Genomic DNA, 14,069 nt, shown 5'->3' on the forward strand with positions numbered 1-14,069 from the left:
TTAACCTAGGAGAATATAGGTCCCTGGGGCACAATTCGCACAGCACAAAGATTCATCTTAAGATGAGTTGTCAGTATCACCATAGCGATTTGTATTGTGATATCACCTTTTTCTTTTGCAGAGAGTGATTCACAGTTACGATCAATGTTAGCTCTTTGTGAAATCAAGCCGGGTAAATGAAGAGCCATAAGTTCAGAGTAGTAGAAGATCTGCAACATAAGCTACCTGTCTTGATCTGTGGTACAAGATGTAGTAATTGATGTTGCTCTTGAATATTTTTAATTTGTATAATTGCCAGAGGCGGGCAGGACTAGTGAGCGATGCTTATTTTTCTAGTCTCTGTGTTAAGGTTTTAAATTTAAACAATTTTGTTTGCTATTGTCTGTTGCCTTCCTTTCCAGTATTTTACCTCTTGTACATAAATAATAGTTTGTGACACTTATTACTGTATATTCCCCTGTAATTGGTAATATGTAATGCAGTATTTTTGTAACAATTTTTCTGCTATTGACTTTGTCTTTTTATCTTGCTTTGTCTAAGTACACAGTGTTTTGAGGCTGTTTTGACAAATCTCTTTGTTGTTATTAATATTAGTAATATAAAATAAGAAAGTGAACTCTGACCTCGCTTTCCCATAGTGCTTTGGAGCTCGTAGCAGCAGTTGCAGAAACACGTCCCGTTGTCCGCAGGAAGACATAGCTTTTCTTCTTGTATTCATCACATGTCAGAAACTTCTCCTGCTCAGCATGAAAGAGTCTGACAACATCTCCCTGAAAAGAAAACAGTTTAGCCATAGAAATTCAGAATGTCAATGAAGGGGTTTCTGGAACACCAGGGCCAAATCTCATAAAGCTGCTGAAGCAGAAAATAGTGCTCAAAATTGTTCTGTTTAGCAAAAGTAAGCAGAATACCAGTCACAGATTGTGACACGCTATCTTGGCTGGTAACCTTATTTTGGTAAGGATAATTTTGTTGTGCTGAGCTAATTGTTATGCTCAAAGGATTGGGGTACTTTTAGTTTTCCATTAAACTTATGACATTAAAAGGCTTCCCTTAAAATATTGCTTGCTTGGATGCTGTACATGTTGATTTTGAGAAATGAGTAAAACACTGTAACAGAAATATGTATTACATATTAAAATAATGTTCGTGATTTGTTTTACTCATTTCTCAACAACTACAGCACCTCAGTAAGTAATTTTAATAAGCTTTCTACAATCATGATCTTCAAACCAGGTAAGTTTAATGTAAATCTGTGGACATTGGACATGTTTTATGTTTTTTTTTTTTAAAGTACCTACATGTACACCCTTTAAGGGTCATGCAGGTACTAATTTCATAGAGCTTCTTAAAGCAGATAGTGTACAACTGAGCAAACTTCCATTTCATATCGCTGCTAACCGCAAGCACCCAAAAAGACATGCTTAACTTCCAGTGCTTATGTATGAAAATGAATGACAATGCAAATCTATGGTGGATGCGCAAGCTGGCCACCTGTTTTTCTTGCTAACCTGTGAAATACACTTAAACTTTGTAAGCAAATTGTTCTGCTATAGTTAGCACAGCAATTTACTTGCCATTGAGCGGCACTACGAAATTGACCCTAGGTCACACATCATACACATGTACAGTATCATATTTTGTGTGTTTGCTTTCTGAGTTTCAAATCTGGACTGATAGGTTGGAGGAATGAATAATATGAATTACAAATCTAACTAGTACTACATTGTAGGAATCTTACCCCTTTTAAAACTTCATCAAGGTTCTCCTTGTGTTCCATAAACAGCGAAACTTTCCAGCAAGTATTGCAATTAACTGAGTTCACCTGGGAAAAAATAACAATACAAACAATAATGAGTTACCTTTTTAAAGACGTTACTTTGGCATTGTCAATAAAGAATATAATTTGTCTTAACCCCGACAAGGAAATAGTAGCATACTCCATACTTTCCAGAGTCCTGTAAAAAAAAACTACAGGCAAAGGAGATGTATGCACAACTGGACGTGAGGAAATTCTTCTTCTCTAACAGAGAGGGTAGATTCATGGAGTGAGCTACCAGAATAAGTAGTTTCTGCTCCATCTGTAAACTCCTTCCAAAAACAGACTGGACAATCATTGGAAACATGTACCATCATTATTTGACCCGAAGGAGATAACAAATGGCATAAACAGACTAATTCAAATGACCAAATCTATGATTTGACGGAATGATGCACATAACTACCCCTCGATCGATGAACAGGCACGCCCTACAAGCAACGATGGATTTAAGTAAAGTAAGTGACAATGTGTTGTTCTTCGTCCTTTTTTAGATACCTTTTTGCTTTGATCAACAGGTGTTGTCACAAGCGCCATAAAGACTGCCATAATTATTTAGTTTCCTTGTTGCAAATGACCACACACAATGTTGTGTGAAAGAAGATGGCATGCACCTTGTCTTAGCTGAATGTGTTGGCTTTTTAATACAGCTTTTAATATAGCGCCCTCTCTTAGTGGAACAGGACGATGACATAATGGGACATCGCTCTTAACTAAAAATTAACAACAATGGCTTTAATTAAAGACTAACGCGGAGCATTCTACCAGGTCTAGATCCCAACTCATGTGTTACAATATCACAACTAAACTGCTTTCTGATGCCATGTACTTGCTGCTTGATGATCGTTGTTGGATGTAAAAAAAAAAAACCAGAAATGTGGACTGGCCATTCACGGCAGAGACAACAAAAAAGTGGACCCCGTAAGAAAAAACGCAAAACGGGAAAATAAAAAAGCAGAAGTCTCACAGGACTGTTCAAGATAAAATCTTCCCATGACCAAAAATGTCATCAAGATATATGCTTGATGATCGTTGTTGGATGTAAAAAAAAAAAAAACAGAAATGTGGATTGGCCATTCACGATTCACGGCAGAGACAACAAAAAAGTGGACTCCGCATGAAAAAAACGCAAAACCGGAAAATAAAAAAGCATAAGTCTCACAGGACTGTTGAAGATCAAATCTTCCCATGACCAAAAATGTCATCAAGATATACATAATGCTATTAAGGGCAAGCAGCTAATGTAAAAACCTCGAGCACAATATTGATATCATCGGAGCTAAACTACTATATAAATAAACAGAACAAATAATGCAACTGGACAAAATAATAAAGTGGGGACTTGAACATAAATCCTAAATAGAATAAGAAAATTGTATGCAGGTTTAGCTAAAATATAAACAAGCTTCTCAACTCCTCCACAGTATGATCAGGTAATGAAGATAATAGTATAGGCCTAAATACACAAATGTAAAAATAAAACAATGGAAATAAAAGTTAAAAAAACATTAATTCAACTCTTGATTTATTTTTTCTTCCAAGGTCATTCCAGAGCTCAGTGAAGGTCATTGGTGAAGCAAAAGGAAATTTGTGGATTACATCTTTCCCCCACCAAAAATGTCTTCAAGCTACAATACACCATTGTAGATATTGTACAATGGTTGAGATTGTATTCATTTGCGCTGTAGGGATAGCTAATGTAACACCTCTAGCACACTATTGATATCATCACAGTTATTATAGATTCGCTGTCGGTGACATCAAGGCTTTCAAATAATACTTTTTGTTTGTTAACCCTTCAATTAAGTATTGTTTGAAGCTTTGCATTGCATGGTGTGGAGACATAAGAAGAAACTATAAATAAATAGTAAACTTGCGGGAAAAGAGCCGGTTGGGTCTCGACGTTTCAAACAGTATACTTTGCTCGTCTTTAGGAGAATGGACGAGCAGAGTATACTGTTCGAAACGTCGAGACCCAACCGGATCTTTTCAGAACCAACACTCACCCAAAGAGATTTACACATGGTTGTACCTGCAAGTTTGCTGTTTATTTATTGTTTCTTCCTATACATGTAACCCTTCAATTGTTTGAACCATATAATGTAGACGATAAAACTAATATGTGAAGATTTCATTTCACAAGGTGTCCATGTTTTTGAGATAATTTACATTCACATTATCTCAAACACATGGACACCTTGTGAAATGAAATCTTATTGTATCGCCCAAAATCTGGAACAAATATGTCCACGCTGGAAGAATAATCCCAAATAGGAATAAACAACCTGAGTAGCATTACTGACAAGGCTTTTCAGTCTTATGACACATAAACTTTGACCATTTTTCAGAATATGTGGGAAGCAATTTTTTCGAAAAATTTAAACGGTTTTATTTATTTCAAATTGACAGACACTACGCAAATAACATTTCTAGCCAATCAGTGAAGATGGCCATGTTTGTGGCAGCTCCACACCCACCTTTAAATTTTAGGAAAAGATTGTTGATATTTTGTTTTTTTAAAGTCTGAAGCCGTTTATGGTTGGGTCAAACATTGTTCATAAAATTTGATAACGTTTAAAAACAACAAACTAAATGTACAAACTGTACTTGCCTACAATTAACAAGTACCCACCCAACACAAGACCATCTAATCATCAGTATCTACTACATGTAGTCCCTTTAAACTTCTCAAACAACATGCACGACAGACAAGCAAGAACACTGATGTTCAAAAGCACACTCTCCACAATGAAGAGAAAATCTTTAAGAGCATTGTATAATGGAAGAAATTTGTCTTCCTTTGCAACTTATATTGGATAATGGAAGATTGCTTTCAATTGCTTCCTCTTAAAACACGCCAAAGAGATATTCAGCTTTTACCACAGCTTTGGCTCCATAGAGTATTTTGACAACATACCCTTTCAACAACGGCTTCAAACAGGCAAAATATGTACAGTACGTATACTGTACAGTAGACGTATCAGGCAGAATATTTGGTCCTCGGACAAAATATCCTATAAGGAAAATTGTATTGAGTACATGGGCTTTAAATAATAGACATTTCAGGCATTTTTCAGATTTTTTCCAAGAGCAAAAACAAATTCCAAAGTCAGAACAAAGTGGGAATAATATCATGCCTGAATGGCTTGTGACTGTCACCCCTGAACAAAGATAGAATAAATAGGGCAGGGCTCACCCTTTAAAGGATTTGGGTACTTTTTGAAACACAAAACACATTTACTTTCACCTTTTGAAGATAATGATAGTAAAAAGCTTACCTTGAAATATTAGTTGATGAGGTGCTTTAATGTAGTTAATGAGAAATTAGTAAAACAATGTCATGAAAATACATTTTTAAATGCTAAAATAATTTTCGTCTCATGATCACCGAGACAAAAATTACTTTTGTGACATTGTGTTACTAATTTCTCAAAAACTACAAGACATCAGCACATAATATTTTCAGGGAAGCTTTCTACTATCATTATCTTCAAACTGTGTAAGTTTAATGTAAATCTGTGGACACTGTGTTTTTACGCCTACAAAAAGTACATAGACCCTTTAATGCTTCAACGTACATTGTCTAGTAAACACTGCTATGGGCTAGTAAACACCATTTCTCAGTCTGCCCAGTAGGCTACCTACAACTGTGCAACCTACATTTTATATTGTCTTGATTCAAATAATACCAATATTTTATTACCTGGATGGCGGAGAATATTCATAAATATATCTACTTTATATTGCTCACAAATTTTACTTTTCAGATGTGAACAGTACATCTTTTTTAAATTGTGCTAATTTTTGTGTGCGATTTTCATTTGACTGTTTACATGTAAACTGGTTGCTATCGCTTCCATCAAAAACCTAAATTTATGACAATAAATGTTTAAATCTGGGCTACTAAAACTTGATGGGGCAAGTTAAATGCAGTTGTTAAATGCAGAAACCCCCCAAATTAGGGCTAGATACATGTAGCTCAGACAGTTGGTAGAGCACTAGCACGCTAAACGGCAGGACCTAGGTGCAAATTCTGCTCTAGTTAATATGTCTTTATTCTCAACCCGAAACTGAATTTAAATTCACCCAATCAGTTTTCCTTTTGGTTTACTAATTAACTTTTTTTTATCACCTGGCTTTTATTCCCAGGCACACTTTATGGGCATTATAAAGTTGTTTTGAGTTTTAGGTACACAAGATGTTTTTATGGATCTAATTCTAAACAAGGCATTTTTTTTCAGTAAGACTTGTTTATACTCAAAATGCTAATGTACAAACACCAGGTGCCTCGTTTGAATTACAATGTATGCAAAAACTAACATATCGTTGGCTTGTTTTTATTATATATGCAAAAACTTCCATATCGTTGGCTTGTCTGAATTATGCAAAAACTACCATATCGTTGGCTTGTTTGAATTATGCAAAAATACCATATCGTTGGCTTGGTGAGTGATCTTTAAACTCAGTTCACCAGGAGCTCCAAAAATGCAATTAAGCAATTTGAAAAAATCCATTTAAACTGCACTAACGACCTTATTTAGTCCCCAGCCGGCCATTTGTGGTACTATAAAACACGTCTGTTGATTAATTACTACCACGGTTATTCACTGTGTGCATGTCTGGACAATTCTACCTTCATGGACCAAACTGGGTTTAGTTTACAATCTTTACATACACATTGTGTATTCTGTAGGATAATATCAATGAACCTACCTCTTTACAGCCCGGATTATCAATAAGCTCATAGTTACTAGCATGAAGGGGTTGACCAGCATTGACGGGGTTCAGTACAACCTTATCACCAACTACAACCTGCGGATTCAAAAATTAAAATGTCATGAGCTTCTGAAGTGATTAACTTTAAGGATTTTACTTTATTTTTAAAAAAGTGCTACTGGATGTTTATTATTAAATGCAGTTCACAGTATGTTTGAACATGTGCTCAGGATGTCTACGGACCGAATTTACTTTACCTGATCCAGAACAAGTAAAATAAACTGGTTTTTTCCACCATCACTATTTTTATTATTATTATTTATTTGCATTTGACACAATGTTTAAGGCAGTCAATATACATTGAGACAAAACTGTGATTGTGATGCAAGGGAATTGGAAGAGATGTGTATTGAGAGAGTTGCGACATGGAGAGACCGGTGTTCTTTTGTCACATGGTTGCTGGACGCCATTTTCAGTCCAAATGTTGCACAACCAAAAATGCGTGGTCTAGTCTGATATATCCTGAATTAGCCTGTGCATTTACTTTGGAAGCCAAACGACTTCTTATAGCAAGTTGGCACAATCCTCTCAATTAATGGCTCAGCGATTGAAAGTGCTCATAAGAGGTCAAAAGTAGGGTCAGTATTAACACAATGTGTACACATGTACCTCACAACCTATTTTCATGGAATGACCAAATTTACCTGACACATGATAAAACTTGCACCCTTTTGGTAGTCAGATTACCAATGTGTTAAACCATGGTTAAACATGCAGTGCACAGTTGAGATCATATGCAAAGGGTCTACATCAACTTGTTGGCCCTCTGACTGTACACACTACAATCCATTTTATCATATCAGACATTGTGTTAACACAATGTATTGACAACGACTCAACCATACATGGCAAATCAATAGATCCTATGTACATTGTAAATATGTTATTGATTATGTTATCATGTTTTTCACTATCTGTGGTCTTAAAACAATGAAGCTTCATTGTGAAATAGAGTTTGTTGATAACAGTTATATGACCTTAAAATAAACTCCAATGGGTGTTTTTGACAGTTCAAGTGCCATGTCAAAATCCTAAATGTACCCTACTGTACGAAGAGCCAAATTTCATGGAGCTAAAAGTAGCTACAAAGCACAACAAAAATATGCTCACCAAAATAAATTAACCAGCCAAAATACCATGTCACTAACCATAGGGCCCAGGGTACTACGAACAGGTACAGTGTATGAACCATAGACCTTTCCCCAAATACCCATTGCGCAAGCGCAAACTGTAGAATGAGGTGCATGCTGGTCTAGCTGGTGATCAAACTTTATCACTAGCTAGACCAGTATGCACTTCAGTAGATGCCTAACGCGCACATTCCAAGTATATGCGATAAGGTTATAAGTATTCCTGTGACATCACATGTTTACAAAAGAGACACAGAGTATGGACTTCCTGTAGGCACAATTGTACACAGCCCACTGTACACAGCCCAATGGGAAACTGCAGCAGGCCTGACGCTCTGGTTTAAAAGAGCAAGGGCACAAAGGCATTTTAGCCTTGGGAAAGGGTACCAGGGGCAACAGAGGCAATTACCTCTCCATGAAGTATCAGGCCTGTTGCAGGGTGCACTTTTATTGTCAAACTTTTTTTAGTTTGATTTGAAGAAAGGCTGTCCAGGTGACACTTTTACAACTCTTGAATTTGTGCAATAATTAACGTGAAACTTATGCAATGTCCTGCCTGCCACAAACTGGCTTGGAATGAACAAGTTCAGTAAACAAGGTGACTCTGCCTGTATAGGCCCATTGCACAACGCACAAGGTACTTGCACGGTGTCCCTTTTACACCATGTTGGGGGTTAAAATATGTACAAAAGGATGGTACACGTGTTTACTTACACCCGCATTGGAGATGTCCCAAAGTGGCGGACAGGATAATGTATAATACATTGCAGTAAAGACATTTAGAACCACAACTAAAAGTGACTTACATTATCTCCAGCAGATCTGAGTTTATAGAATGGTACAATGTAGAACCAGGAGCCTTCATTACCGGATGAATCTAAAGTCACTCTCATTGCATTCTTCTCTAGTAGAGCTGGCAGTCTCTTGTTGACTGTCAGATATTTGTTGCTCTTTATGTGAAGTAACTGTGAAAAAAACAAGGTATACTGTGAATTTATCGAGTTCATCTACTGTGAGTGAAAACTTGAGAATTAACTTACCTCAACATATCCAATAGCCTGCATTTTGACCTTTGAATTCAAATGTACAAATATTGCTGAACAAGTTTTATGGTCTTTCTAATTATGTAGGCCTATGTGTAGAAGATTTCCAATCTCAAATAATATTGAATAAAATTGGCTTGTAATACATTGTAGTATTGATACTTGATATTAAAATCTATGTCTGAATTTTCTTATGAAATTTTAAGAATTTCACGCGTATAATCGGAATGCGTTTTAATGCCATTGTACACTTTAGGTAAACAGTATTGTCCAAAGGCCCACACTTTGTGTATCACAACTTATATAAAATAACAAACCTGTGAAAATTTAGGCTCAATCAGTCATCAGAGTCGGGAGAAAGTAATGGGGAAAACCAACCCTTGTTTTGCCGTGTCATGACATGTGTTTAAAATAAATCCGTAATTCTGATCATTGTTTTAATGTTTTCTCAAAAAGTTAAGCGTTTCATGGAATAATATTTCAAGAGAAGTCTTTCACCATTACCTTCTGTAAACCCTGTAAGTTATTTGTAAATCTGTGAATTTTTGTTTTTGCTGTTCCGAAAGTGTATATTGGCTTTAAAATGCGGTAAAATTACTGTGTGGGGGGGGGGGCAATTCTGTTTTGCATGGTCTGAACAGTTGTGTAGGTTGGTTGCCGTAAGCGCTGTTGTTAAATTGTTCTTTTCATATTATTACTACTCCAATTATTATTATTTTTACCTGAATGACATTTCCGTAGACGATGACACTCCCCACTAGCTTCTTATTCTCTGATTCATTCTGCTTCTTCTCCATCTCGGCTGCATGCTGTGTGTGCCAACAAAAAACAAAAGGAATAAATATACAATAAATCAAGTTACTGAATGGAGACACTTTATGTGTTTCATTGAGGAAAAATATAGGCATTATTGGAATGACATAGTACAAAGTACAGTATCTCTTGTACATAGTTTTTTAATGACACTTTGAGTGTTTGTCTGATGGTGAAATAATTGGATACTATAGGATGGAAGTGAATCTACTACTACAAGAAACCAATGTTGCACTTTACCAGTACCTTTAAGATAATACAAATTATGATATTAAATTATGATAATAGTAATAATTAGGGCGCCTAGCCGACTAATCATCCTAACTTGCAGCTGAGGAGCTAAATTGGGAAGGACACAACTACATGTACTAGAGATGCGTTCAAGCTACTGGCTCATAATCATAATAAAGTTATGAACAGCAAGAGAAAATGACTGGGAAAATTATAAAATAACTTTGGACCTGATCATGAGAAAAGTTGACTTGAGCGGGATTTGAACCAATGACCTCTGGTTTAACGTGCAAGCGCTCTAACAACAAAAAATTGAACCTCATATATCGTTGTACATGTACGTAGTACTTAGCAGGTTGTATCGTAAACTTGGGTGTGATCCCTGGCTACTTGGCAGCACGTCAGAACAAAGATATTGACAACAGGGAGACCACCGCATGGGATAGATGGATCAGTTGGTAGATCCCCATCATAACGGTCTCAAGGTTGAAATCAGGCTCTATAGTCAATTTGTCTTTTTCCAAACCCAAATTATTTGATAATAATAATCATAAGATAGTAGTCATTATCTGTAGAGTGACCTCTCTATCCAGATTTCAAGGTGCAAACTACAATAAAATTTACATCAAAATACAATAACTGAATAAAACCTAATAAAATCCCTACATAAGACAGCACAGCCTACCTACATGTACATGTACATGTGTACATTCGTCAATAAAGTAATGACTGAAAACAAAACGTGGCAGTGCATATTAATAACAAACATAATATAATAATATCAATAATAACAACTGAATTTCTATAGCACCTAAGACCTCCTAATGAAAGTCTCTAAGCGCTTTAAAAGGAACAAAATAATAATTATGTATGATGAATTGACCAGAAATCTTTTGAGGAAAGTCTTGAAACTTGAGATAGTGGTAGCTTGTTTGATGCGTAGAGGGAGACTGTTCCATAATAGAGGTGCAGCAAACTGAAAACTATGTTGACCATAATGTACATTTTTATGCAATATTAGGGATATTGAAGTACTAGAAACCTCCGTTCTGCTATCAAAGACACCAGTTCTGCTATCAAAGACACCCATATATACACTCCTACTTAGGAGTGTATGGAGTGAGTAGATCTTTCAGGTAAGTTTTTCAACTTCCACGACTGCATTGAAATACGTTAAGAAAACTGGGTGTCCAAAATACCCCACAGTAAATGACTTACAAAACAGGGTGTCCATGAGACACACAGACACCCCTCTGGCTAACAGTAACCATGGTAACACTGAAATAATTGATTTATTACAGACTGTCTGATCACAAGGCCTCTGATGGCTTTTAAAAAGTGTACATGATGTCTAGATACACTCTACATGACTGCAACATGTACTACAGAATAGGGAATTAATTTCTCAGTACATAAAAACATGATGTACTTACTATGCCTAATTTTTCCTCCATGTACAATGTAAAGCATGGCTCCATGATTTAGTGTACCATGTATGGTGATGGGTATCTCTATGATAATGAGGACATTTTTACTGGGATATTTAATAGGGCACCAGGGCAAGGACCAGGGGCATTGAGGCTTTTTGCCTTTGTGACACACTACATACAGCACATGTAGGCTGTCTAAAGCTTTTCTTTATTGAATCACATTTGTGTAAATTAAAGATGTACCATTTTCAATATTTACATGCACTGTACCAACACATGAACATTAGACTGTAAATAAAAGTTAACGATTTTGTAATCCTTTGGAGGCGTACCATTGTCCTGTATTTGGAATGTACAAATGTATAGCATAATATACACACTGCTGTTTATTTGTAGCTTTTGCCTTTTGTGTTTCTTGTACATTTTTGTAACGTGTCTATTGTTTTTACACCTGTGAAATAATTATCTTTGTACAAGCTCCAGTTGATTCATAATATACTGCACGGTGCAATGTATGTCCATGATAACCTGGAATCACTTAATCAAATTTTAATCTGGTGCAGATGACACTACTACATGTAGGTATACATAGCCTTGGATTACAGCGATTATCAAGTTCATTGACATTCAATGTCAATGCTTGTTATTACTAAAATCAATCAATTATATTCAGAATTACATGGAGAGATCCATCCTCGATGACACAACACACTAAGCTTTCTTGCAGATTGAGCACAGTGTAAATCCACAGTTCTTAGAAATGAGGAAACAAGCTCTTAAAATACAAGACTAAGAGTTAATATGTCGATGATGCACTGTGTGTTTGTTTCTGGGCGGTTTTATTTGTGCTATTTTTGGTTACATTTTTTTTCTTTAAAGACAGTGGACACTATTGGTAATTGTCAAAGATAAGTCTTCACAGTTGGTGTACCTCAACATATGCATAAAATAACAAACCTGTAAAAATTTGAGCTCAATCGGTCATCGAACTCAATCGGTCATGCGAGATAATAATGAAAGGAAAAAAACACCCTCGTCACACGAAGTTGTGTGCGTTTAGATGGTTGATTTCGAGACTTTGAGTTCTTAATCTGAGGTCTCGAAATCAAATTCGTGGAAAATTACTTCTTCCTCGATAACTATGGCACTTCAGAGGAGCCTTTTCTCACGATGTTTTATTTATACCATCAACCTGTCCCCATTACTCGTCACCAAGAAAGGTTTTATGCTAATAATTATTTTGAGTAATTACCAATAGTGTCCAATGCCTTTAAGGTTATAGGCCTATCCATAATCTAATGGACTAAGCGCGGACTAAACAACAACTAATTTCTATAAAAAAAAGCCTAGCAATTGACACGTATACATCGCCGGGAAAAAAAACTGTGGCGCTTCCTACTATATTCTCAGGTTGCAGTGTTACAAAACAAAGTACAAATGAGACGACCCGAACATCCCATGAGCCTAAATGCCATTGTACGTCTATGGCTGAACATCAAGTAAAATAATCCGCCCAGTAAGGAGCAAATATTCAAAAACAAGTATCAGATTCCAATATATTTGCGCTAGAATCCTAACAGAAATGATCTAGCTTTAACAGTAGGAACAAGACTCTATGTGAGTGTCATTGTGTGGGGTTAAAAAATATACCCCCGATTTAATCTCACCGTATTTTTTGTATCAGTTTATGTACATTGTATTGCTGTGCATGTACCTTAACCAGAGACTCTATTGGAAACAATCGCTTCATTCTAAATTTGAACTCATTCTAAAATTAGACATCAGAATGCAGTGGCTAAAATTAATGAAGATCCTTCACTTGCACACATGGCTCTTTATTTTTTGCTCTATGCTAACCATAAGAAACGTCACCATCATGTACCTGTACAGTACACGTGTATAATGTACACTGTACAGTACCTTAATGCTACATATATGTATGTAGAAGCACCATGACTACCGTATATTACTTCATGAACCTTCACACAGATCCGCTTGTGTCGCCAAGCTCTTTGCCCCTATAATATGCCTAACCCCACTCATCTTGATTTTACTTCAGAATTGATTCTATTCAAATTTCAAAATAACCTTTCTAAAGTGGTGGTATATGTGTACTTATCTATCACCAAGCAAAATGGGTTAACATTGAGTGCATAAGATGCAGTCAACTAAAGCAGACCATTTTTTACTGACATTCCTATTCTCTCTTGAAGTGTTTACTAGAGTTACATTGTAAACATCAAAATGTTTAACATTTTTTAATAACAAATATCGCTTGGTGCCACTCTTTTGTTCCTTCATACATGTACAGTGGGTTGTCTCTACTCTGGTGTTCCTTTTTCTACTGTCAAGAATTGCAGTCACCTCGGTCTCAAAGACGCTGAATCTTGGGGGGGGGGGGGTAGCTACATAGAGTGATTTGTTCCTCTTTCCCTAGAGACTATGCTTTTATATTTGTTCACACTTCCTCATATGTAATTTACAAGCATACAGCAGGTTTATGTTTTTTGGCAAGGTTATCAAATAAACTTCCCCAGGATAAAAACAACAAAAGGGCAAAACAAATAAAAAAAGAAAACAAGGAAACAAGCTGAAATTACTTGTAGGGACCTGTCAATCACACTGAGTCCCCAAACGAGATCAGAATCTTGCCTCTCATGCAGAGAGAACAATTGTGGGATCAACTGACCTCAACTACAGTGCAAAGTACAAAACAAACAATATAAATCTGATGTGCATTTTTGTAGATTCTTGTCTGTATTGAACTGTGCACTAATGCTTGCAAAGGTCTAGTTATGTCATGATGTTTCCTAAATCTAGAAGAAAT

At 36.1% G+C, this 14,069-nt stretch overlaps 1 protein-coding gene across 5 annotated transcripts in view; it reads right to left on the minus strand.

Moving 5' to 3' along the window:
- The window catches only part of LOC139954167 (inositol 1,4,5-trisphosphate receptor-like), a 117,815-nt gene that overhangs the window by 94,255 nt on the left and 9,491 nt on the right, over window positions 1–14,069 (minus strand). For all 5 annotated transcript variants that reach the window (XM_071953865.1, XM_071953861.1, XM_071953864.1 and 2 more), the window contains exons 5-9: window positions 9,491–9,577; window positions 8,532–8,690; window positions 6,533–6,631; window positions 1,742–1,825; window positions 624–770 (exon numbers count right to left, since the gene is read on the minus strand). In XM_071953865.1, coding sequence (XP_071809966.1) covers window positions 624–770; window positions 1,742–1,825; window positions 6,533–6,631; window positions 8,532–8,690; window positions 9,491–9,577 — 576 coding nt within the window. The remainder of the gene's footprint in view (window positions 1–623; window positions 771–1,741; window positions 1,826–6,532; window positions 6,632–8,531; window positions 8,691–9,490; window positions 9,578–14,069) is intronic.

This window comes from Asterias amurensis, chromosome 2 (assembly GCF_032118995.1).
Source record: "Asterias amurensis chromosome 2, ASM3211899v1".
Taxonomy (NCBI): Eukaryota; Metazoa; Echinodermata; class Asteroidea; order Forcipulatida; family Asteriidae; genus Asterias; species Asterias amurensis.